The sequence below is a fragment of the Notolabrus celidotus genome, chromosome 16 (genome assembly GCF_009762535.1).
Source record: "Notolabrus celidotus isolate fNotCel1 chromosome 16, fNotCel1.pri, whole genome shotgun sequence".
NCBI lineage: Eukaryota > Metazoa > Chordata > Actinopteri > Labriformes > Labridae > Notolabrus > Notolabrus celidotus.
The window spans coordinates 10,158,851-10,185,051 of record NC_048287.1 but is presented as its reverse complement, the minus strand read 5'-3'; the positions used below and the strand labels follow the sequence as shown (position 1 = coordinate 10,185,051).

Below are 26,201 nucleotides of genomic sequence, written 5' to 3'. Positions count from 1 at the left end.
TGAAATATAAAGTTGTGTTTTATTCTATTTTATTTTTGTAATATTATTCTTTTATGACGTTATATTTAAATTGTTATAAAAAAATCTGAGCAGGTCTACAGCCTGAACTGTCAATGCTGCACTTAAGACTCCATGTAACAGTTCTTTAAGTTCCTACTAGAGAAAAATACATTTTATGTGTCGCATGTGTTTCCCTTATTGAAAATGTACCCTAAACTGACGCTTCAAAACCGAGAACCAAACCGAACTGAACCATTTTTTTTGTACCGTTACTACCCCTGTGTACACTCATGGTTCATTTTAGAAATATTTATTGTAGAAATGTCAAGCAAGGGGACAGTGTAGTGCAGATATGTGTAAGAAATTGAGAACTTATTTAAAGTTTGTATTGCAGTACACAAATGAGCTAATGCTCACATTAGGAGGCTAATATGCAAACAAACATGAAAAGTGAGGGATATATTAAAGTTAGTATGATACCTCCTATTGGGTTCATGAATGTCTCTTCATACATATATGGCAAAACCTTTAATGGCTGACGAGCAGTTTCGGTTTGAACCAAGTTGTTGACAAACTGACAGATTAATTTCATTTGTTTCTTCAGCTGTGACCTGAAAGGAAAATGTCACAAGTTCTTTATTGTCATGTGATGTTTAACTGTTTTCTGTTCTCAAACCCTCTTTGTCTGGTCCAAAGTGTGAGGAGGATGGCCAAGTGTTCTTCAGCCTTGATGATGGCGCCACAAAGTTCACTGACCTGATCCACCTGGTGGAGTTTTACCAGCTGAACAGAGGAGTGCTGCCCTGCAAGCTCAAACACCCCTGCACCGCTGTGGCCTTGTGATACTCCACAACCCAGACACCTTTATCCCCTTTTTGCACACCTCTCACTCAAGAGATCCCAACCCTCATCTGCCCCTCCTGAGGAGATAGAGAAAAGTTAGGTCAAGTTTGGGATATTTGAACTACTCAGCAAGAACCAGCACTGGAAGTTTAATTTCCCAGTGCACCCAGTTTTTTTTTTACAGCATTATTGCTGTTGGGATGTTTAAATGGGAAGTATTTGGATGGCTGAAGCATTGCAGATTGTGGACCCAGCAGTCGGCCAAACTCCTGCGTTGTCAAGGACACTTGGATCGTGTCATTGCCGTTTTGACCCCAAAATCAGACTGTATGTTGTGAAAACACAAGACAGATAAGATTTGTGAAGCAGGACTGCTGCTGGTCTCCCTTCCTCACAGTCCCTAACACTTCAATCCCTTAAATGCTCTCCTCCTCCAGGCCTGATAAGCTGTGGTGCCCACTCCATCCATGCCGCTCTGTGGCTGAGATGGATGGCGGGCACCACCCTCTGACTTCCTCATCGATCATCAGGGATGGACGAGAACTTCTCTGGTTCTTATCAAACCTGATCCAGGGGTATTCTCAACCTGTGCAGTCCAGTCTGGATAAGCTGACACCCTGCCCCTTTCCCCAAGCCTTCCCAAGTGGACTTGATGCTGCCACTCTGCTGTGTCCTGTCCCATAATCCCGCTTCGCCTCCCCCACAGAAGCTCAGAGAAAAGTCGGGAGAGAAAGAGATGTAGCTAATGGAAAAATATGCAGAGCAGCGGCGAGGGTTTGCTGAAAGGACAGAGGAATGTTAACCAGGAGGGCTATAACAAGCCTCTCTTGTAGAGCTGATTACTTGATGTCATTTTAATGCTGTTTTATTACTGTTGATTCAATGCAGAACTAGTTTTGCACTTCTAAGCGGACAGACGACAGCTGTTCTCTCTAGCTAAATGAAGCTGCCTGCTTTCTATTTGTCCTTTTCCAACAACCCCAACGACCCCCTCCACTTCTGAAAAGCATGCACGTGAATTTCCTGGAGTTCTGATTGGATAACAGTGGCAACGGAGCAAAGAGAGCCACGACTGATCATGCAGTGCCTTTCAGACAGGTTTGGGAACATCTTGGACCTCTGTGTGGCTTGAACCAACACAATCATGCTTGGGGATAAAATGAATGTGCTCATGAACTGCCTGCAGCATGTGAGGACCAGGAGGAAGAGGAGGATGTCTCCTTAAAAGTTTATCATCCCCATGACTTCTACTATTGTGTTTTTTTTCTAAACTGAAAGGGTTAAATCTGCTGGTGAACTTGTCTTTGAATGTCATTTTCATTTCCTAAGTCTGTTCTGAGCTCACTGCTTGCACATTTTATTGATCTTGGTTTAATACTGATGGGTTGGAGCTGTCGTGTTCGGATTCTGACCACTTTTTCCACGCATCAGAAAAGACAAATCAACAAAAGCACTCCTATTATGTTTTCTTTTGTTTTAATATGTAAATGAACAAATGACTTGAAATGTGAACTCAGTTGACCATGCATCCACGCACAGTTGATTGAGGTCATGCGCCTTAAGTGAAAATTGGGAGCCTTGTGTAAGAAATCGAAGCTGTTTGAAATGCACATACAGTAACCCATTCAAGATTACAAGAGGGTGGGATAACTTCAAACGTGTTTTGAGTATGTTCAACTGATATTTTACACATTTTCAAAATTATTTTAACTTCCTCTGAAGAGTTAGATGGGAACATTGATACAGATCTGTTGTATTTATGCTAAATGCAACACCACAATCATCTAACAGTAGCTATTAGCTTAACTGTGCATGAAGATTGAAAGCAGTGGGAAACAAAATCTGCATACCAGCACTTCTGAAGCTCGTCATAACCACAATCTAAGTTGGTGAAAATGACTATTTGTGGTTGGACCTTTTTGGAGGGGTGCATTGACGTCTTAAGATTAGCCAAAAAGGTGCTGACTGGACTTGATTGTAGTTTTCTTTCTTACCTTTTTCTAGAGGTATCAAACATTTTGTTGAATAAACTAAAGACATAAAAGTGATATCAATCTTCTCATCAAACTGTTGACATGACGGCAAATAAGTACATCCCCCATCATGTCAATCTGTTTCTTAAAATCCACTTTGAAACACTTCAGAATAACTGGCACAGGTCAGCAGGGAACAGCGGGACATGATGTCAGTCAGTCACAATCAAACATACAGGACTCATTTCTTTAAGTCTATTGTACAACAGTCATCCGAGTAGATATTCAAGCTTCTAGAGGTAAAGGAAACCATGTCCACACCAACAGTGGCCTCAGTAGACCAGAATGCTTTGCACAAGGCACACATCAGTAAAAGACTGTACTGATGTTTTGCCGTTATTTCTAGGACTCAATGATTAATTGATTAGTCTAAACTAAAACAATTTCCAGTGGTTTAGGCAGAGGTCCTTGTTCAGAGGCTACAGTCCCCTGACCCCAGGCTATGACCCTTTGCTACGCGCCTTCCCCCACGCTCTGCTCCCCACATTTCCCGTCTCTCCTCAGCTGTCCAATCAAATGAGCTCAAAAGAGAACTTGAAAAATCTGCTTTCCCCTGTCTCAAATTAAACTAAATGGTTCTTTGGTTGTTTGGACAACAAAAGTCAGATGAATTGGTTAAGAATTTCAAGAAATTTGAAACATTTATTGTAAAAACAATAAATGTACCTTAAGAAATCAGCAAAATGATCAACAACAATCAGTTTCAGCCTTTTACTTTGGGCTAGATGGCTGCATTTCTGTGACTGTAGGCCTACATATCATTATAAGCAACATGGTAGTGTCTATTTCTAATGGTTATTTAAATGCACTTTGGGAGAGAAAATTCAAGCAGGCATGAAAGAGTCTATACCAAAATGTGAACTCTGACTTGATCACTCATCACATCAAACTCAACCAAGAAATGAAAATGTCCAACTGTAGTGCTTCCTTAAAAACATCCCTGAACCCTGTTAATATCCTGTAAAGAGCGTGGATCATTACTGTAGCAATACATAAAAGGAAATACTGGTTCTTCCCTGCCATCTCCTCCTGTCATGTGACCAATCAGTGAACAATGTGTGATGAAACAGCTGCCTTAGCCCCACCCCAAACCCAATCCTAACCTGCCCTCACCTGCACTTCCACCTTCATCCTGTGCCAGAATCCCAGTGGACCGGGTTAGCAGGAGGCCATCAGACTCCCTGCCAGGCTGACTAAATTCTCTCTAAGTACTGTCATTGACCCTCAAGCCACTGCTGCCACCAAATGACCAAATCATGTGCTCCACCAATCAGATCTTTCCAATCAGCAAAGGCAGACTCACTCCAGGGACTGGATTATGCTTGAACCCCTGCCCTCCTTTTTCATGTGTCCAGCCTGTAAGCTATGACTCCATGGTGAATTTGTTTTTGTGGATGGCCAGACTGTTAAATTCAGGATTGCCCGTTATCATAATTTGCCTTCTCCGTAAAGTAAAAGGTCAGAAAAGTCAAGACATGCTAAGTTGTGGATTTTAAAGGAGACAGGACTTTAGCTGGAGGTTTCCCAGCATCCCCTATCTTTGTTGAGGTTCTTTCCTGTCTGTCAGAGAGGGACACGAGACCATACTTTGGGTCAGTGGGTACAAACCACCACCCTCTCTTTCTCCCTCCATTTTTAATCACTGTGTTACAATGCAATCCTATACACAAGTCCATGTATATGAATATACCAGTATACAGTATCATTTGTTTTCTAAGTATGTGAAGCTATGGAGAGGATGTAGATCTAACACTGTACCCAGGTCACAGATCACTATATATGGGGCGTTATGCTTTTGCTCATAACTCCGTGTAAAAATGAAGAATGATTTATTTTTTCTTTTTCATTATTTGATTGTGTATATTGACATTATAGTGTATTTGCTTTGGTTTGCCACAAAATGACCTTTTATATAAATATATATAAAGAATATACCACATTATATACAGTATTAAATTAAGCTGTTTTTTATTTTTAAAAAATCAAACTGGATTTTTGGCTCATGTCAAATTTCAGAACATCAGTTGTGTGTATAAGCTGACAGGCTGACAGTCTTGAACTCTGCCAGTGTCCAATTCTGATGCCGTTTTGTTTTAAAGCCACATCTTTTGAATATCCCCTCTCTTGCTTTCTTTCTGTCTGCCTGTTTTTCACGTTTGATTCCACTCATTTACTTTTGGTTTTCAGACAGTTTGAATATTATCCTTACCCACACACAGCCACACATACTAGAGTTTTTTCTTGAAGAGCACTCACACAACCATTGCTTAATCCTTGGGGATATTCAAAGCAGCTTTTGTACACCTTTCACCGCAAGTAGTGCAATTATATGCTGTAGCTCAAAAGGGTTGTGCATTTCATTATGACCATTTACTCTGATTTAAAGGTGCATATCAAAGTTTTTTTAATTCATTTTCTATTCGCCTATTCTTGCAGCAGGTGCCTCTTGTTTGTGAACAGTATCGAGTCCTTAGTTGCCATCCGTCCACTCACTGCATTCATGTACAGTTATAGCCGTAACTGTGAAACATAATCCTACTGGAACTAAATCTTGATATCAGGTAAACATCATGTACCCATCGACATTGATGACTTACGGTGCAGGTACAGGTGTTCAGCATTGTTGGGTTTTATTATGGTTAAAGTCGTCATAAGCTGAAGATAAAAATCTTTTCAGGGAAAGACAAAAAGAGAAAATGAACTTTATTCATTTTTCAGATTGCCCCATTGTGCTTTGCTTCATTCTGTCTGCACGGCCCCTGGATCTACATTGTATCCTGTTCAGGTATTTTTGTACAAATAAGGGACTGATATATTCTCTGTTTATTGGAAATTAGAATAAAAGACAACGTTGCTATAAACCAAAAATGGCTGGCCTGGTACTGTTCTGTTCTGTTGAAGCTTTGTGCTGTCGCTCATTCACAGAGTGCAAGTTGGATCTTTACCATCTTGAGCTTTTCCTCACCCTTCTTGTTAAATATTTGAGTCTATTCTCTTTTTATTTAACTGAAAATAAAACAAGGCCAATTACTTACCTGTTTAACTGAAAAAAATCCATCCATCCTTCCATCCATTATTTTGAATACTTATTCCATTCAGGGTTGCAGGGGGCTGGAGCCTATCCCAGCTGACATTGGGCAGAAGGCAGGGTACACTGTGGACAGGTCGCCAACCTATCTCATGACAGACATGGAGAAATAGACAACCATTCATACACACGCACACACGCACACACACACACACACCTACAGGTAATTTAGAATGACCAATTAATAACTAAAAAATACAGTTTTCAAAAATGAGGAGCTATAAACATTACAGTAAAAATGACCGGTATGTATCTAAGTAGCCTCAAAACACAACCACTGAAGACAATATATCATAGAGGATGACTGGAGGGAGAGGACAAAGGAAAGGTCTTTGTGTTTGCCTTTTAAGCAAAGAAGTGGATATTTAACAAAACAAATATTAAGGCACAGAAAAATGCAAAAAAACAGAAATTCAACCACAACCCCAAAAAGTTATGATGCTGTGTAAAATATTGATTAAAATAAAGATGATGGTTTGCAAATCATTTAAACCTACACTGAGTTAAAGATAGTTTCCACAAATTTGGAAACCAAGGAGACCAGGTTGTTTACTCCTGCATGAACTGGATATTTTTCAGCGCGTCTCAGATTTATTTCACACAGATTCAAGCTCAGTGGTTATAATGTGAAAGAAAATGTTTCCTACTGTGAGCTAAGAGCCACCTGAGGGCAGTGCAGACCATGTTTTTAATCAGAACCAACCCTACAGAAAAAAAGGGCCACGCTTTCTGTAATCTCTGAAACATGACTCTTCAAATAAAGCTGCAAACCTTAAACCATATTTGTTTAACAATCAGCACCAAAAGAGAGTGAATCAAAGCTTTTTTTTCATTTGAAACCAAAATCTAAAACTAAATTTAATTTTACTTAGATCCTAACACACTACTGCTCAGATTTATACTACAGCTGAGTTTAAGTTGACCATCTTAAAAAAGTTTATGTCACAATAAGACTTTGTGAAAGCTCATTACATGTTTTCCTACTACCACAGGACTCTATGGATTTAAAAACATCCAAATGTCTCTGTAAGTGTGAAGCGCTTAATCATAGCAAATGGATACATTTTGTTACTTAAATGCATCAAGTAGCAAAGCCATTACATTTTAATGTTTACTCATCAAATTCACATGCATGCAACTATACCCCCAACAATTTGGGTGTACAGTGTCTTACCCAAACAGCCATCCTTCAGAAGACAACCATTTGTTACCACAGCTTCCAGTCACAGTGTTTTTTGATGAAGATGACAAAACTTTCCTGATGCTGCTGATCTTCTTCAGGTTGTCCCAAGTCTTACTTTGATTTGTCCAGGATGATTTAAGCTTTGTCAGGTTACTCAGGTAATCTGTAAAACATGGTATATTCAGGGATTTGAGAGACAGCATTATTGAAGGGTTAGGGTTAGGGGTTAGGGTTAACCAAAACTCTGAGCATCATCAGCCCTGTCATAAATAAAAACATGTTGGAAACTCAGCTTTCTGAATGGATTAAGAACAACACAGAGTGAAATGTGTAGACTTGATGACAGATCTCCTCCTGAGGGGAAATCCACATAACAAGGCTTTCTTTAAGTTAGCTGGGTAAATGAAACCCAGAGTCCTCGTTGCATAGATTGTAACTGTGGAGAGACAAATCAGAAGTGCTATCATAATTGGAAGCTACGTTACAAGCACATTAGCTGCTTTATAGATATTATCTCAGCTGAGGATCAATACCGCCCACTGAGAACATCCTCAGGAAATAACTAATAGGACTGTAATTTACAGTCGATGATAAACTGAACATAATCCAAACATGTTAACTTTGCAGAGTAAGTTACCAAGTAGCCAGGAAAATAAAACATCTTAATCTTCTCTTCCCATATATCTCTTTGGTGTATGGTGTTGGGGGCAAACCACAGTAGTGTCGATGTAGTGAGAGTCCTAAGCACTAAATATATCATCCATCATGATGACGTTCTTTAAACTGATGTTAAATTATAATTGTTTGAATAATAAAACAAAAGAAACTTAAGAAACAAAATATAAATCAGGTACATGATTTCATTGTGTTTAATTTTCAAATAACTGATGGCAGAATGAGATTATTTACAAGGGAAAATATGTATGATCTGTACAAAGAAATATACATGCAAGTAAAAAAAAACATAAAAAACAAATATCAAACATGAAACAAATTAAACTGGAAACAAACAACAAACAAAAAGACAAACAACAATGAAAAAAGCCCTAAACTGAGGTATCCAGTCCAAGTGTCCTTGTTGTCGTGGCCTGTTCAAAACTTTCAAATAAATAAAACGATATCAGAGGCGGTGTTCCTCTGCTGCTGACAGGATCTGTTTGAATGCATCAAATCCTTATCATATACTGGGTCAATGTAAGGTTGTCTTTGATTATCCTGTATTTTAATCTTTTAGGAGAGGAATCTAACCAGAAAGAAAGCTGTGGTTAGTTTCTGTTTCAGGGTATATTTCTTATGAGGGAATGAAAATATGGGTAAATATTTTGGCAACATGTGTCTTTACATAAAATGAGAACACGGTTCACTAAATTATGTTAAAAAAAAACAAACCTCCCATTCAATTCACCAGTTAAAACTTCCTTTAATCCTCTTCCTCTGTAATGAAGACCACAAAAGACTAGTTTGAGTTTCACTAGTGTAAACAATCATTTCACATGGTCATAGATTCTCTAACTCAAGTGAACCATAATCACAATAAAACAGTTGTTTTTTATTAAGTACTATAAAGCGAGCGCAACTTTGGTGTACCAATACTACAAAGGCAAACAGTACAAAAAGGGTTAAATTAATTTGAACAAACTGTAATGATTGTAGATTGTGACCTCGAACCTGGCCTGGAAGTCAAAACACTCAAAGAGCAAATAAACACAAACTACCAGCAGTGCTTGCAGTACCAAGTACATGCTTTTCTCTAGATTTATTACAGATACAACAGATGTCTTCATAAATAGTTGCATAAAATGTTAAAGCCGCAACATTGCACATGATAATCAAACATAACATACAATGAGTGCATTTACAGTAATTTGTCTTCCTCTCTCTAAATCCACTCCCATGTGTTTGGCAGTTACCGCTGCCGCCGAGGCTGGGACAGTCTGATGTCCTGCAATCCAAAAGCAGGAGTCCGATGTGAATGTCAGAGGAAAGAAGACACGAGTCTTTATACAAGGTAAGGCTTAAACATCTCATATCTGCGCAACACAAGTTTTGTTCTAGAAAAAGCAAACCATGGATGTCTATTGTTTCTTTGCCGAATGGACAGTGCAGCATTGTTACTCACAACATGGTCATCATGGTATCTTAGATTAGGTACATTATATAAGCGCTGCCATCAAAAAGCTCTGATCAGACGTATAAATGTCTCAATAAAGTTACTGTTTCCAGGTGTCTACAGAGTCCAAAGTGGCACAGCAACTTTCAACTGATGAGCATTTTCTACAGTTCTTTTTTTTTTCTTGAAAACATAGACAGACTTTTCCTTTGTTTACATTGTTTCTATAAGAAAGGGCTGCTCCTCAAAAGTCTTTGAGTTACAGTTTTAGTGAAAAAGAGCAAAACATGTCGATCTGTTTCTCTCTCGCAACAACAGAAAGCCGTTTGCACTCTCACCAGCATTGTTGGCATCGCCTCCTAAAAACTCTGCTTCTGTGCAAGTGTCAAGGCTTGATCAACTGGCTCCTCATGATCAGCTTTACCTCTTGCAAAGAAAATAAATTACTTCATAATGTTTTTTTTTTATATATTTTTGTTCACTTAACTACAAAATCTGTTATGAGTTGAAACCAGCAAGCAGCAGTAGACAAGGGCATCCAATAATTTAGGTGATTTGTGAGAACTCTGTTCTCTGGGGCTCTGATTGGCTTCGGACCTTTACCGGTCTCAGTTTAATTGTGAAAGGACTACAGGACTTTAGTAAATCAGCATTCTGTGAAAGAGGATGAGCTCAACATTCATTTGTTTCATCTAAACCAGCAAGATGCTCAATTCCAGAGGAACTTGCAATCCCTACAGCCCAAGCAGAGGACAACACAACAGGAAGGATGTCCTGTTCTTCCTACTCTTGTGTGCTCTAGGCTGTAGGAACTGAAGTTTGGGTTGGACTTGTGTATCCTATCCTTTAAACTTGGGGCTGAAGGCGACTTTGGATGAAGCTCCTGACTCCTCCCATTGCCCGAGCATCAGTCTGATGTTTCCTCCTGTCGATGAAGGAGATGAGGCGAGAGGTGTCCAGGCAGCTCTCTGCTCTGGCTCTGCCGTCAGCCATACCGACCTGCAGCCATGGCTCCTGGAGGCAAAGCCCAGCCAGAGGCCTCCTGCCGGGGTCGGTCCTCAGGAGCAGACAGATGAAGTCCCGAGCTGCCTGGCTGACGCCCTGGAAGTAATCCCTGGGGAAGCTGAAGTCTAGCCGGCAGATGTTCAGGCAGGTCTCCTCTGCGCTCTCATCCAGGAAAGGGGAGGCACCGCTCAGCAGCACGTAGGTCACCACTCCCAGACTCCACAGGTCAGAGGTTAGCGACACAGGCTCTCCAAGGACCAACTCTGGGGAGGCAAACTCTGGACTGCCCAGCAGAGGGTGAACGTATTGGGCACTGTTGAGCTGGACAGCATCACCAAAGTCCGTGAGTTTGACCGTTAGCTGGCCACTGGTGCTGGCCACAAGCAGGTTCTCAGGCTGGGGAGGAATCAAAGCGGCACTGTTAGAGTTCTCTTATTAAATGTTACTGCAGTCAAGTAAAAGCAAAGGTTTGTTGTTGTCCTTCAGTACTCAAGAGAACACAAGAACCCAAAAGTAAGTTAATCTCTCACTCTCTTAATCTCCTCTTTCCAACCCCAACTCGGTCTCAGCAGATGTCTGTCTAACATGAGTCTGGTCCTGCTGGACGTTTCTGCTTGTTAAAGGAAGTTCGTCCTTACCACTGTAACTTGCTAAATGCTGCAAAGGTCTCTGCTCATGGTGGATTAAGATGAGATCAGACTGAGTCCTGTCTGTAAGATGGGACTGGATCTTATCCTGTCTTGGTGTTGGGTCTGTTAATAATATAACAGAGTATGGTCTAGACCTGCTCTGTTTATAAAGGGTCTTCAGATAACGTTTGTTCTGATTTGGTGCTACATAAATACAGATTGATTGATTGATCTCTACAAGGCTAAAAACACTGACCTTTACCACCATAATAACAAAGTTCCACAATATATGAAACAATACTCTTTCTGATGTCTGCAGCTGATGCAGATCACTTTCAACCAAATAGATACTGTTCAGATCATCGAAAGAGAGAAGATGAAGTGTATGTGAAAGACAACTATATGTTCAGATCTGCAACCTAGAAATGGTGTTTTGAATGACAGGTAGAGAAACCTGTATAGAGATTGCTTTAATAAGCTTTAATGCACGTCAGTGTGTAACACTAAATCTACAGGGGTGCAGTTGGCCTAGCAGTCTAAGCGTGCGGCCAATATACAGAGGCTATAGCCCTCGTCAAAGAGGTCGCAGGTTCTATTCCATCCTTGACCATTTACTGCATGTCCTCCCCCTCTCTCTACTCCCCACATTTCCTGTATCTCTTCAGCTATCCTATCTGAAAAATGTGAAAATGCCCAAAAAAAACACATCTTAAAAAAACAAAAAGGATTAAATTTGCTATCTATCATAAGAAGCACAGCATTGAAAACAAATTAAGGTGAGAGTGCTTACTTTTACATCCAAATGTACTATCCTGCAGTTGTGCAGGTAGTGTAAAGCTTCTAAAATGTCCCGTAGGTAGCAGGCCACTTTCTCCTCCGTCAGATTCCCCCAGCTGACGATGTAGTCCAGCAGACGGCCTTGGTCAGCCCTGAAACATCACAAACACATCAAGATGGATAAGACATTCAAGGTGTCCGTGGGCTTGTCAAGCTGATGATTTAAGTATGTGTGGAGTTTGCCTTTAAAACTCACATCTCCATGACGAGGGCGTAGCTGCAGGGGGTTTCATACGTGTCTATCAAACTGACTATGTGGGGATGTTGGAGTCTCTGGTGCAGATTGAGCTCCTGAGTCACCTTGTCCCTCCTCATCAGTTTCTTGTTCACGTGTTTGACCGCCACTGTACGTTTAGTGCCCCTCTGGTCACAACGCTTGACCACAGAGAAACGACCCCTGGTGAAAGACAGACGATTCATATTTAGAGTCAGAGGTGACTGATATATACAGCTTTCTCATTCAGAGTCTATTTCCTCGTTAACACCGGTGGACTTTTGGGTATTAAAGAAGAGGAATAAACCGAAACCAGTCATATCAAGGTGAGAACACTCAATGCTAAATAATACATGTCATTTCTCCTATTCATAACAGGCCAGGCTTGGTGCACTTGATGGTAAAGTGAGTCTCTTACCTGCCCAGTTCAACCACCTCTGTGTAGTGAGCCTCAAAGTTGTCTTTCCAGCTCACTCGGACCCCGTCACTGGACATGGCTGTGACAAATAACACAGAAGTTCAGTTCATGTCTACACAGACAACCAGCACTGCCTACTGTTGTCTGTTGACGGATTGATCACTGTGTCATTTGTTATCCACCTGCTCTCTTACCTAACACTCTGAGGCTTGCTGATGACGCTACGCTGCCCAGCTCGTTTGTGGCAACACAAGTGTAGACGCCATCGTCCTCAGAGGCTACGCCGTTGATCCGCAGTGCCGCTTCACCTGTATCACTGAAATGAACAGATACATGATCAATTATCACGTATCTTATTTCAGCGTGGATCTCTTTCACTGCCTTCTATTACAATAAAACATTCAGTTGTGCTACAGCAAATATGTGACAGTTGAAAAACACCCCCTGCACTGCAGATTAAAGAGGCTTCAGCAGCTTTCCCTTCAGTATAACTAAAAACACTGCAGCTGTTTTTCTTACTGCTGTAACACCTTGTCTTCTTACCTGTAGGTGATGCTGAAGCGTCCGTTGTTCGTGAGGTTGCTCTGGTTGGGGCCCTTCCAGGTGACAGCCGCCCGGGGTCGACCACAAACTTTACACCTGAGGGTGACACTCTCTCCGTTGTCACATGTCACATCACTCAGAGGTACAAGGAACTCTGGGGGAACTGAAAGACAGAGGAGGAAAGGGTCAGCGTGGAGTCCTGTCAAATGCCTTCATGATCACCAAACTTTTAAAGCAGTTTAACACTGTTTTTAAAACATATTGCTTTTTCATGGTATTAAAATATTAAAGTAACACTCACCATCGTAGATGTAGTTTGGATTTAGAAGCTGAGAGGAAGGAAACAGTTCATTAGAGAGGGAAACCACATCATGAAGCAGAGGTTTTATTCATTATCACCAGAGTATTTGTTCTCTCAATCACACTGTTGAACTCACCTTTACAGAAACTTTATTGGCCAGGCCATCTCTGGACTTCCTGTAACCGTTTTCCAATTTGGTCTCTTTCTTTGCCTCCTTCTCTTTTTTCTCAGATTTTTTACGGATGCGCAGGGACGTGTGCCAGGACGAAGACTTCCTACTATGACAACAGAAGGAGTAAAATTAGATCAAAGTGTTTGTCCTGTAGGTAACAGGCTGTAGACAGCACTACACCTGGGTAAACACTGCAGTACTATAACAAACCATCACACTGTTCTAGGATTATACTAAGCACAATAAAAGCTTCAGGACAACTCCCTCACACTGATATTAAAGGAACTTGACTGTATGTGATCTAATAAGTATGGAATGTGTAGGGAATCACTGATATGGATCAATGTGTTGATTTAATCTGTTGATGATTTCAAGTCTCTCTAAAAACACACCTGTTCTAATGCGCATGTGGTTAATGGTCCCACACCTTTAATGCACTGTTTGTTGATTGTTTGTTGTATTTCCAGACTGTTTTGTCAAATTCTTACTCATGTACCTGTGGATCATGTAACTACAGCACTTAAATTCTGCCTATTTGTTTTCCTTTTTTTCCCTGTATGTTTTGTCTTTGTAAAGCACTTTGTGACATTGATCTGTGAAAAGTGCTACATAAATAAACTTGAAATATCATTAAGATATTATATACAATATTTTCTGTTGATTAAACAAAGTTCAATCAATAAGCCGTATCATCTCATTTAAGACACAACCTTTATTTTGCAATTTCTTCTTTATTGCATGACTTTTCACTCTTTCAATCAGGGCCCCAGGTTGGCAAGTAGCAAGAAACAGGACACAGTCTGGACATTTACTCCCCTTATTGGAATTAAATGGCAGCGTGCAAATTCGTTGGATTTTGTGGAAAAGATAGATCTACATAAAGCACATGCAATGATGTTATGATAGGAAATACCACAATATTTAAGCCAGATACACACACTACTGACCCATGTACCGGCACAAATTCTGCTCTTAAACATGGGAAATGTGGCACTTTAATGAAAAAAACATTACATTTGTTATGAGGAATATATATTTCTGATTTCATTTTGTGGAAGAATTCAGTTATTAAAAAGTATAAATTTAGTTGTTTTTAGAAGGAATCAGTGTAACTAATGGTAATTAATGGGCTAATGATACATCTCATATTTACAGTTAAATTAAATACAATTGTGATTGTGCTTTTATATATAAAAAAATATATAATAATAATAATAATAATAATAATAATAATGTAATATAATGCTATAACTGATTATAATAATAATAGAAGTAATAACAATATCTAGATTATAATAACAATTATAACAACAACAACAACAACAACAACAACATAATAATAATAATCATAATCATAATCATAATCCTAAATCTTCAAGGCTTAATGGAAAGAAAGAAACAAATAATTAATCCCTTAATCATTCTTGGAGCTCTTACTTGATGGTTCCCTCAGGACAATCTGCCACGATGGCTGAGGTGTGTCCTAGCACAAAGCCGGGGATCCAGCCCTCGGCGGCGGGGCCCTGCTCGGTGGCCGCCCTGAACACCAGGAACATGTTTTGCTGATTGCTGGCCAAGATCTGAACCACCTCGCCCTGAGCGACGCTGATTTCATCCTCCTTCACAGCCATGTAGTCCTGGGTCACCAACATGGTGGATACGCTACTGCTGCTGCTACTTTCACTCTGAATCACAGGGACAAATTACACACAGAGGGAGATTATAAGAACAAATGCACATGATTTAGTTGTACTGAGATATAAAACTTCACTTTCAGATACTGACTTATTTTTCATTATGATCAAAAAATGTTTATAGCTCTTCTGTTGGTGAGGAAAAGTGAGAGAAAATTTCAAAGCAGAAAACAAATATTTAGTTGATTACTGTCTCCGTTGATCAAATCTTCAGAAAGGTTTAAAGTGCAAGAAATATTAAAAACTGTGGTTCATTACTTTCTCCTTGGAAACAAAATGACAACAGAGAACCAGATAGAGAGAGGCAGGAAGAGATGAAGATTTCCTTTTCACTCGTCTTTGCTCCACACCTCCAAGCAAAGACATGAGCAGGAACGTGAAGTTAAATGAGAGGTTCTATATATCGAGTACGTTTGCAGCCGCACCACAAACGCTAGAGGTTAGTTGCAGGAAAGTACGTTTCAGTAAGACACCATGAAGACAGCAGGAAGTGAAGGCGGCAAAGAGGAAGTCAAATGTTAGTACAAGCTTTGTCAGAAATGTAGAGACAGCCTTGAAAGGGATCACTGAAGAGCTGATTGTGGTCCACTAGTGGGGTTTGAATCTGAGATCTTATTGAAAGTAGAAACATTTGCTAGAGATTGTCTTCAAAAACAGTCTAGAGCTAGAGAAGATGATGTGGAAGAGCAGTGAAGGTCATCAGAGATGCAAAGTAGGGGACAGATTAGTAGAGCTGGCTGCAGCAGAACAGGAGACAGCAGGCAGACAGGACAGACCAGGCCTCCCTCTGCCTCGGTGTTAGTCGGTGCTACACTGGGCAGCAGGTAGTAGTCTTACCCCGTTACTCTGGGTGGACTGGATGGACTGCTCACTGGCCGATGAGCACGTACTCATGCGATCGGCTTCCTTGCTGTGCGTGGAGTGTCTGTGGGACTGGCTCCCAGATCCAGAGCCAGTCTGAATCTGGTTTGAGTTCTGACGGACTGGAGTCTCTCCTGCCTCCCCTGGGAAGGTGAATGAGCCAGGCCGGCTGGCTGGAGAGCCAGGCATGGAGCTCCAGAATCCAGATCCGGACTTCTGGCCCGGACTGGGAGGGGGAGGAGGAAGGCAGTCCTTGCCAAAGGCAGGTGTGGCCACGGGGGCCACCATAGGGGACACAGCTCCTGGCCGTGGTTTGGAATTGGGTGTAGAGGGCAGGGGCCCAACTGCGGCACGGGGGATAGGGGCTACAGTGCTGGCAGAAGTGAGGGCCTGTGCTTGGTCCTCTGGGGTCTGGAAGGGACGCTTGCCCTGCGGGCTACCGCCTAGAGGCAGTAAGGGAGGAGGGACAGGACAAGGGGACGAACCTAAATCATAAGTGCTCAGAACTCACACCTCAGTCACACATTTTATGTTGCCATCCAAAGCCTATGTCACTTCACCACAAAGACATGCTCCATACCTGACATTTTGCTGGGGCCATCAGGGTCAGGGTGATGGCGTAGGGGCTGGGGCAGACGGGAAGGCTGGGGGATCCTGGAAGGACGACGAGACCCGCCCTGGGGCCCTGAGGAGACAGCACTGCCCTGGGGGCTTCCACCTCCCACTCCAAGGGGCGCACTGCAATCACTGCTACCTCCAACCGGAGCACCCAGGCCGGGCATGCATGGCCCGCCACTCGCCCCCACATGGTTCCTCTGATACTCTATTGGTGAGGTTAGAGCTGTGATAAGGTACAAAAGAAATGAGGGCGTCCATGTTTCTAATGGTTTATTCTTCATATGTTATCCTGTGTGTGTGTGTGTGTGTGTGTGTGTGTGTGTGTGTGTGTGTGTGTGTGTGTATAAATGACCCTACCGTTAAGGAAATTGCGTTGGCTCTCGAGTATCTGAGCTATCTGAAGGGTCCACACCTCACGGACCCCTGGGTGTGAGGAGTGAAGCACGAAGGACTCCACAGTGCTGTTTGTAGACCGAGAAGTGAGAATGAACTTGCAGGGGTCTCCTTCCATGTTCTCCTCAAGACCCAAACAGCTCACCTGTGTGAACGGAAACAAGAGGGAGGGAGATGTTGCGTCATACTTCCCCGATTTAGAGCTGAGCTTTCTTTGTTGTGTTTGAGACTTTCTCACTTTCTCCATTATTATTGAGGTTCTAAACTTAAATGTTAATGATTCCTCAAAGTTAGCTGCATGTGTGAACATCAGAACTCCACAGGGTCTGGTAAAGTAAGTGTGCCTCCTCAAGCTCATACTAAGTTTTAAAATTCAAGGTCCAACCAAACCTCTTACTTATTTTGTTCCAGTAAACAGTGAACATGTTGACAGTTGCAGAGTAGGTTATATAACTTGGCGAAATTTTACCCACTGGTTCAAAAGTGCTCTAGTTCACTTCAGTTGCTTTAGCTTTCAGAGTGGGGAGTGTCAGAATGGCTAACAGACTTGCAGTGCCTTGCCTCATGCTGCCCTACATTTCTATCAACCTCCACTTTTTACATCTTTTTCAAGAGTATGTTTAAACTAGACACCTTAAAAAATAAGGTCCAACAACGATGGAAAATCACAGCATGAGAATGCTTGTTGGAAACAAAGAATATTAGATTGTAAAATCGTTCAACAAAACACGACTGAAACACTTTGTTTATCTCATTGTGAAAGTATCTTTTAAACACTATACTAGACTTACAACCAGTCTTCATGTTTCACAGTTCTCCAGTTTTTCCATCAGAGGGAGCTAAAGACCCTTGAAATGATAGCTATTCACCATCTATCCTTGCTTTTGCATTTTTGGCACGTCTGTTACCTTAATGCTGTTCTTGTAAAGGAAGCCGGGCAATGAGAAGCCTTTCTTCTTGTCAAGGGGCTCGCTAAAGATGACCAGCTGCTCAAACAGAAAGACTCTCCTCTCCTTCATCCTGCCGAGCAGGCTGCCCTCAGGGTCAGACACCATGAAAGTGTCCTGCAACAAAAGGCGGCCCTGAGCCACAATCTTCCCCTGGGGGAGGGAAAGGAGGTGAGATATAGGAGAAAAGAGAGATAGCAAGGGAGAGATGGGAAAATATGAATGCTGTTAGAGAGCTCCTAATAATAAGGAAACATGCTGTGAAGATTGTGTTGTGCTGATGAGTGTATGTATTCATAATGCAGTGTGATTTCTTACTTCAAATCCCTGAAGCCGGCCGACATTCATCATGTCGTTACATCTTTTTGGCACGATGCACATGACCTCCACTGCTTTCTGTAAGAGTCAGACATGAGCAGAGGGGTGATAAAGAGCTCTGTCTGTTTGAAGCAATCTAAAAGCAATTTATCATGATCCTACCTCCAACTCCATCGACTCCAGACCAGCCTTTTTAGAGTGTTTCAGGAAATCCTAAGACAGGAGAAAAAACACAATCAACTCAGAATGCTCAGTGTAGGTTATAAGTGGTAGATTTTTGCGTTTGTGCTGGGTGTGGAAATGGGAAGACTAGACAACAGGGAGCATAAGCAGCAGATACAACTCTAGCACCCTCTGCTGTCTTGTACGTAGACCTACCTTAAGCAGCAGCTGGTACTTCATGATCCTCTGCACAGGCTTGATGAGCAGGTCTGTGATCTGCAGCCTATGTCCCAACCGCTGCTTTTGGTCCTACACAGTGTGAGGTCAGAGTTTACACATAATGCTGACACTTAAACTGATGTTTGCTGTTTCTGATGTGTCTATGGGAGAAATTAAAAAAAAGATGATGGCTTCATACCTCGAAGTACGTGTCAATATACTCGGAGACAATGTGCTCTGACTTTGGCTTGTTTTGACAGTAGACCACGTACATGTTGAGTCTTCGTTCCTAGATACAACAAGAACATACAATCACACCCTGAACAAATGAGAAGTGTATACAAACATGTAACAAATGAGGAGAAGTTCAGCATTCACGGCTGACAAACCTGTTTGAGAAACAGCGGTCCCAGTCTGTCAGGGTCCTCCAAACACTTCTCCAACTCTGCAAGAAAGAAACTAAAGAAGACAGAGACAGCAGAGGAGAAAGTAAGCAACTGTGCAATCAGGTCTTAACAGGTGAACTCTTTATTCTCCACATACTCTTTGTGCCAGTCGTAGATCTGGTGGATGTTCCCAAAAACAATTTTGTCTTTTCCTTTCATGTCATCAGGGACGCCCTCTTCCTTCATTCGGCTCATGTAGCCCTGTGTTTGAGAGATAAACGCACATTTGCACCAGGGAGTTTGTGAAATTCAGCAAATTAATTCCCATATATCATATTTCCAGATCCTCCAGAAGGTATGGTATCATAAAACCTGACAAGCTGATAAACATCGACTCACCTCCACCACCTGGCCCAGGTCTCTAACATAATCCCTCTCTGTCTCCACCAACTCCAGCAGAATGAAGCTACAGCAGAGAGGAAGGACACATGAACTCAAATTTCATGGATACAGTAAAATACACAAAGAAAATCAAGGTGTGTTTCTGTGATGGAGCAACTAGAAGCTGTCATACTGTCTCTTCTTGAGAACGCTGGTCCGGCGTTCGTCCAACTCTTCCATTGGGGAGGAGGAGGAGAGGAGGGAGTTGTCAGAAGGGTTGAAGGAAGGAGAGCTGCTGTCGCCTTGCTCTACCGACAGTGAGCTTGGTCTGTCCTCCAAAGCCTGCACCACAGAGAAGCAGAGTGTCAACTCAAGTATGTGAAAGAGAGCGCAAAGAGGCGGAAAATGTGTATGTTTAAAAAGAGTAGCAAGAGGACAAACTACAAGTAAGTTGCTTAATTTTGCAGTAAATCAGAGTCCCTATGTATGTTTTGAGCATCTTCAGGCAATCGCTAATGCCGTACTTCACGTGTTTGGTAGCCCCAAGATGAGAACACTGAATATTTAAAAGCTTTTATTACCCGGCTTTCTTACTGATTTTCCAGCTGTGTATGAAGCTTGATTCTGATTGGTCAAAAGCCCTTGACTACAGTTATTAACTTTCACTAACCTGAGCAACGCCAGAGGCAAACGGATCACACGTCATGTAAAATCAATCCGCTGAAAAAAGTTCAGGCACATTTTGCTTTTGCTTGTTTACATCATTGAGCATGGTTAGGGTAAAACCGTTAGCTTCCGTTAGCATCAAATCAATGTGGCTAACACGCTAGTTTCAGTTAGCATGCTAAATCGGCAGGCTACAGACATTTTCATATTGGATCCTGTTCAGCACTAGTAGCGGAGCAGGTGAGAGCTACTTTGATGTACCGATCACTACAGATAAATTTAAACCATGAGCGGTGGTGATGATAGCAGCAGTGTATAAAGTTGTGACGTTTGTTTATTTTTAAAGGTGTGTGAACAGCAGAGCTCAGAGAAGAAGGAGAGCTGGATGAGGACAGTTTCATGTTAGATAGACTGTAACAGGCAGATAGGAATCCATCGCCATGGAGCGCTAACTCCCATGGAATCACTGGGAATATAAAAAAAAACAAAAAACTGTTTACATAAATCATTTAGATCAATAAAATAATCCTTCTATTAATTATTTTTTGCCAACGTGTCTGTGTCTTAAGTTAGTACCCCGGTAATAAGCTTTGTTTCAGGGTCTTGTCTCACCCTGTCGGGATTCTATTTCCCATAATGACCTGGTAACCATACATCATCCCTTACTTAGAAAGCTGTATAAACGTAAAGGTTTAAAAGCACTGAAAGCACTAAGTTCATGTAAGATAAATTCAGTTTAAATTAAAGAGCAAAACATCAGGTTTGGTGTGTTTGTTCCTCCTACCATCTTGCTTTTGACCAGTTCCTCGATGGCGCTCACCAACTCAGCAGCACTGGGCGTCTCTGAACTGGATGGACGGACCGACAGACGTGAAGAGGTCTGAACAGTAATGGAGAGCAGAGGGTTGAGGGATGGAAAGAGGGCATTAGGAGCTGATAATGGATACAAACTAATAAGTATTTTTGCTATGTAGCACGTGGTGATAACACTCTTCTTACACTATTATACAAACTTTACGTTATCACTTGTTTTACGAAGATCTTTGTATTGAGTATCAACAAAATATTTTTTTAATCTTTGAAATAGACAAGAAATATTCCTTTTATCTATTTTAAATTGACATTTCCACACCATTAAAACAACTTGTGTGTGAACGTGTGAAAGTAAAGGAATGCAAAACAGTAGCATTTTAATATTAGTTCATGGTTGAAGGTCATGTCAATTTTTAAGATGAATCTTAAATCAACTTTAATGAAGCTTATATCTTTATTAGTATATTAGAGGTTCATATTTATAGCAGTAGTTTGAGGGAGTAATGACTTAGTGAAAAGTGTTTCATGTCCAATGCTGTCATTTGAAGCGAGATCCAAAAAGACGCTTCCAGAAGAAAACCCCAGTGCACGTGTTTGATCTTCAGTTTGAAAGGAAATGAAAAGGTAAAGTATATGAAGTTTATTCTTAAAATGGAAATGAAAAACTTGAGGCTGAAAGTGTGGTGACTAAATGAAGATATGAGAAAAAGTAGTCAGAGAAGATGATGAAGATGAAGGCGTGTGTGTTTGGGGGGATAGTAACTGAATGGAAGATGTGTCTGTCGCTCTCTGAGGTGATGGTGAACAGCCTTTCAAATAAAAAAAGGATGCTAACGGATCAAGAAGGAGAGAGGTAGATGAATGTATGTATATACAGTTGAGGAGACTCTCACCCTTGCTGTGCTGTGCTTCAAGACTTTCCCCAATTAGGAATCTGGGTGAGGCTGTGTGCCCTTCTGGCCTCGCCAGCGTTTAGAGATGCCAATTACTCGCATGGTTAATGAGGTTAACGCACAGAGGGTAAAAGGGAGATGAGGACGAGCGAGCAGGACGGGTGAGGGAGGGGTTGGAGGAGGATGGGAACAAGGGGGCTTTTGAGTTTTCACCTCAATGTGGGCTCAGATTTAGATGATAATCCAGGGGAGCTGCCTATTCAGCTGATACAGGATCTAGTAGACTTTAAGTTTTGGATTTGAGTGGACACTTTTTTAACTTCATGTAGCAACCAACCTTTTCCCATTCTCTGAGTGATAAACATGCAGAAAACAAAACACACTGCAGTCCTGTGTTGCTCCAACAGGCTCAAGGCAAAGATACGAAGATGTTGGAACTAACAAAGAAATCTGATCTGCACTCACACTGGCAGAGAGCACCTTAACATTTCCCTCCGTTTAGACAAAAGAGCTACATGCATCCTCCTTTTTTTCTACATTTCTGTAGGGCCCTTAGTGATATTCCGTAAGACTCTGCATAACAGTGGTGGGGTTGTAGACAGGGTAGAAATCACAGGTCAAAACAAGTGAAACTAAGAAAAATGAAGGGAAAATTTCAGCTCTTAGGAAATGCAGGAAGGTTAACTATGAGTTTAGAGATAGTAAAAAAGTTAGAAGAGTGACTTGTAGAGTGCAAAGAAAAGTGTCGTTTAAAAAGAAGAAACTTAGGTCTAAAGCTGCTAACTTAACATCTATTCAACCTATGAATTGATAAAGAAACTAAAGAGGCCTTTAGCAAGTAGCGTTTAAAGCTGAAGAGAGGGAAAAAAGAGAGGTTTGAAGAATTGACTGAGGTACAAGACAGAAGGGGGAAGAACGGGGCATTTCAGATGGAGAGGTATGGAAACTGAGACAAAGCAAAGACAGGACATAAATCAAGGTAATGCTACAGCATGGCAAACAGTAAACGATACAATTAGGAAACAAAACAAAAGAGAAACAGAAATTAGTGTCAGAGGAGCCTCCGCTTTAATCGAGGTGGAGACTTGGTTTGCCTGAAATGTGTCAACGCTATTCTGTTTAAGAACAGAGGAGAAGATTTGATGCAACATGCCAAGATTAAATGTTATGCGTAACAGAAACTTAAGAGTCATTTAAACTATGTCAAGAAATGCACTTTTTGAGAGAAATGGGAGTCTGAGATGATCAAAAAGTAATCTACAGGAACTAAAAAGCAGAACAGAGATGAGAAGGAAGATAACTGTACTGAATATGGTTCATTTAACTTTCACAATATTATAAAGTTAAAGATAAAGTTGTGATCTTTCCTAAGTCTCAAAATCACATGACTTATGGTCTCATGGAAATACACCCTTACATCTCCTCAAACTTGGACAGAACTCACTCACTTCATAAGCTGGAGCTGCTTCTCTTTCTGTTGGCCTAATCTCATTATTTAGATGAATTCCCTCTGAGTGTTCATTCTCATCACCATAAATAGATTCTTCTTGGCAAAATCCAAACAGAAGGATGTGTTTTAAGTCTTTTCTAAGTCTTTAATTTAAATAAAAAAGAACTGTGAACCTGCTTTGCTGCACCAAAAACTGTTCACCGTGAAAGCTAAAAAACTGTTTGAGTTCCCCTTCCAAATCACACCCTATGTCTCATCATCCCTCGTCTGACTCATCTCCTGCTCATCATTGTCTGTCCTCCTGACTGTCCCTTTTCTCTGACCCCTCTCTGTTGTCCCCACTGCTCCCTCCTCCCTCTCCTCACCTTGTCATCCTGTGAGTCTGGCTGTAACAGGCTGTGCTGCTGGATTGCCATAGGTGGAGGCAGAGGCACTGAGTCAGCACCCTCTTCTCCCTCCTCCTCTCCGCAGCTCTGCATCCCTGAAGAACTGGACTTGGACAATGTGCCGCTGGACAAGCCCTCATTACGAACCCTCTGTGACACACATGGGTGGAAAAGGTTGAGATTACATCAAAGTATGTGACAGAAATGCAAAATAGAGAGGTCACATCTTTGAGAATGCGGGGTGATGTGAAGCTGCCCACCTCCTCAACAGTCTCATCCTGAGGGGTGGCAGCGCTGTCGTCTGAGTCTTTCTGGGACCCCATCGTCATCTCCCCGCTCTTCCTTATGTCGCGGCTCTTCTTGTGTTTGTGGGCCAGTTTCTTCACATGGCCGTCCGCCTTGCCGCTGCTGAGCCGACGCACTGGGCTAGTGAGCCACTTCCGCAGGGTGTTACCTTGAAAACAAACCAAACACACCAAGGTCAGAGGATTTATTCAAAGCATAAAATAAAATAACAGAGGAAAGTGAACTTCTGTTCACCTTTCACTTCTGAGTTTTATTTGTAAAGCACAACGGCTGGTTTTCTTTTTAAAATACAGAAAAGAACAGTACGTAAATTCTTTGTGCCTAAAGGTGATATTTGATGTTAAAACAAAACTACAACGCCATCCTGAAAAACACGTTCTGTCTGACTTCAAAGTTATTTTGACACCATTCCCATGTAACTTGCTATCTTCAGTTTCAATGGGATATTAGAGAGTACATACAACAGAGGGTATGATATAGGTGTCTATACCTGGTCGTTTGGGCCCTGGGGAGGCATGGGAGCTGAGGCCATGACCGGGCTGAAGTGTAGCAGACGACCCCGGCATGATTGAGTCATTGCTGCACACTGACAGAGTGTCTGTGAAGAGGAAAGGATTTGAAGGTTACAACTTTCCTTTATGATGCAGTCCTACCAAAAGATCAAAATATTCTTTTAACACAGGTGCAGAAAATCCTTGAGCTGACCAGTGACACGTACACGTACCTTTGTGGTTGAAGATACCCTCCATCTCCATAGATGACCTGGAGTGGGCAATGCAGAGCATGGCGCAGGGCACAAGGCCCTCCATGGCAGGGGAGCGGTCCGTGGTCCGGACCAGGCACCAGTCTGGCCTTTCGTGGCAGCGCTCCAGAACCTCGACCGTCTGACCACGGCGGACCGTCAGCTCGTTGCTGTTGCTGGCCATGAAGTCGTGGATCACTACGGTCAGCTCACAGCCACCAGAGAGCTGAGAAAGAGAAGAGATTTAATGTGATCGGAACACTTCAAGTATTCTTCTAGCTTTAGTAAATGTACGGTGAGGAGATTAAAACTCTGTGTGTGTGTGTGTGTGTGTGTGTGTGTTGGCTGACCTTGTCGCTGTCCAGAGTGTTCTGTGAAGTCCTGGAGGCCAGAGAGATGGTGTCTGGCTGGCTGCTGCCTTCACCCTGACTGTCCAGGTCCTCTCCATCCCTGACAAAAACACACATGATCAATTAAGAATGGAAATTTGTGTGAAGTTGATTTGATACCATCTCATCTCATCCCCCTCAGCTCCCCTGGGATGTCTCACATCAGTAGCTGTCACTTACCTTCGCCCCTTGTGGTGCTTGGCTGTAGTTGCTTTGGGAATATGAATGGGCTCCTTCAGTGCTCCTCTCAGGTGAATGGTGCGCTCCTGAATCACCTCCCTGATGTGCTTGATCCAGTCCTGCTTGTTCTCTATGCTTGATGCCTGTTGTTGATGAATAATGGAAGAAGGTTCAAGAAGTCAAATGTTGTCTGGAAATTGACTTTATTTGAAATTCTTGTTTCACACTGTGTGTTTCACAAAAGTCTGAGTTCACTTCTTATCATCTCTTCTCAACTGAAGCCTTTTTTTGTTGGATTTAATTTGACATGAGCCCAGTGTCGGTAGAACAGTGTTTTCTAACAGTGGTTAATCAGCTGCAGCCCCTCAGCCCTGCTACATGAAGCTCCAAATATGTTCATTTGATACTGTATGACACATTATTAATGTTTCATAGTTTGTATGACCTGTTGGTGTTTGATTTAGTTTGGCAAGTTTGCATTTTTACTTCTAACACTTGCAGCACAGGCTTGACATTCTGACACAAGCTGTAGCATTTGTGAGTTAATTTACTCTATACATTTTTTTATTCATTCCTTTTAACTATTCATTTGATGCATCTATTGTCTTCTTTAAACTAGCATTGAATATTTTAACTAATTTGGCCATTTTCAGAGACTTAAGCATTACATATCTTAACTCGGTGGTTCCCAATCCAAAATTTTGAAAAAATAAACGAAAATGGTGATTACATTTATTGATTTATCTATTTATTTAATCAATCTATTTATTTATTTATTTATTTAAATAATAAATAATTTGTAATGCTATTTGATTATTTATTGTTTCATTCTTTTTTTAATTTGTTATTTTAATGTTCTTAATCTATCCTGTGCAATTTTCTCTGATGTGAGTCTTCTTCTACTTAAAACCTTTTTATTGTCCTTTAATGCCTTTATTTACAAACATGCAAATTAAAATTGATTACAGCAGCAGAGGAAACACAGCAACATGTGCACATAGTCTAATTTTCTACCAACCAG

General features: G+C 41.5%; 2 protein-coding genes across 13 annotated transcripts in view; one reads left to right on the top strand and one right to left on the bottom strand.

Annotated features, from left to right (window-relative positions):
* Positions 1-5,744, top strand: part of LOC117828166 (growth factor receptor-bound protein 10-like) — a 47,721-nt gene extending 41,977 nt beyond the window's left edge. For all 5 annotated transcript variants that reach the window (XM_034705178.1, XM_034705175.1, XM_034705177.1 and 2 more), the window contains one exon: positions 697-5,744. In XM_034705178.1, the coding sequence (XP_034561069.1) occupies positions 697-843 (147 nt within the window). In that variant the 3' untranslated portion in view covers positions 844-5,744. The remainder of the gene's footprint in view (positions 1-696) is intronic.
* Positions 5,745-7,993: 2,249 nt separating this feature from the next.
* LOC117827656 (triple functional domain protein) overlaps positions 7,994-26,201 on the bottom strand; it is an 88,802-nt gene continuing 70,594 nt past the window's right edge. For 3 of the 8 annotated variants that reach the window (XM_034704292.1, XM_034704288.1, XM_034704294.1), the window contains 28 exons: positions 25,181-25,323; positions 24,962-25,061; positions 24,588-24,837; positions 24,360-24,467; positions 23,824-24,017; positions 23,543-23,713; positions 20,806-20,901; positions 19,549-19,697; positions 19,374-19,440; positions 19,132-19,235; positions 18,978-19,047; positions 18,788-18,877; positions 18,586-18,678; positions 18,370-18,420; positions 18,208-18,285; positions 17,851-18,042; positions 16,907-17,087; positions 16,512-16,772; positions 15,908-16,374; positions 14,814-15,061; positions 13,341-13,482; positions 13,205-13,232; positions 12,904-13,066; positions 12,555-12,676; positions 12,361-12,439; positions 11,925-12,125; positions 11,682-11,820; positions 7,994-10,658 (listed from right to left, as the gene is read on the bottom strand). In XM_034704292.1, the coding sequence (XP_034560183.1) occupies positions 10,104-10,658; positions 11,682-11,820; positions 11,925-12,125; positions 12,361-12,439; positions 12,555-12,676; positions 12,904-13,066; positions 13,205-13,232; positions 13,341-13,482; positions 14,814-15,061; positions 15,908-16,374; positions 16,512-16,772; positions 16,907-17,087; positions 17,851-18,042; positions 18,208-18,285; positions 18,370-18,420; positions 18,586-18,678; positions 18,788-18,877; positions 18,978-19,047; positions 19,132-19,235; positions 19,374-19,440; positions 19,549-19,697; positions 20,806-20,901; positions 23,543-23,713; positions 23,824-24,017; positions 24,360-24,467; positions 24,588-24,837; positions 24,962-25,061; positions 25,181-25,323 (4,542 nt within the window). In that variant the 3' untranslated portion in view covers positions 7,994-10,103. The remainder of the gene's footprint in view (positions 10,659-11,681; positions 11,821-11,924; positions 12,126-12,360; positions 12,440-12,554; positions 12,677-12,903; positions 13,067-13,204; positions 13,233-13,340; positions 13,483-14,813; positions 15,062-15,907; positions 16,375-16,511; positions 16,773-16,906; positions 17,088-17,850; positions 18,043-18,207; positions 18,286-18,369; positions 18,421-18,585; positions 18,679-18,787; positions 18,878-18,977; positions 19,048-19,131; positions 19,236-19,373; positions 19,441-19,548; positions 19,698-20,805; positions 20,902-23,542; positions 23,714-23,823; positions 24,018-24,359; positions 24,468-24,587; positions 24,838-24,961; positions 25,062-25,180; positions 25,324-26,201) is intronic. The other 5 variants (XM_034704293.1, XM_034704289.1, XM_034704295.1 and 2 more) reach the window with 3 other exon arrangements.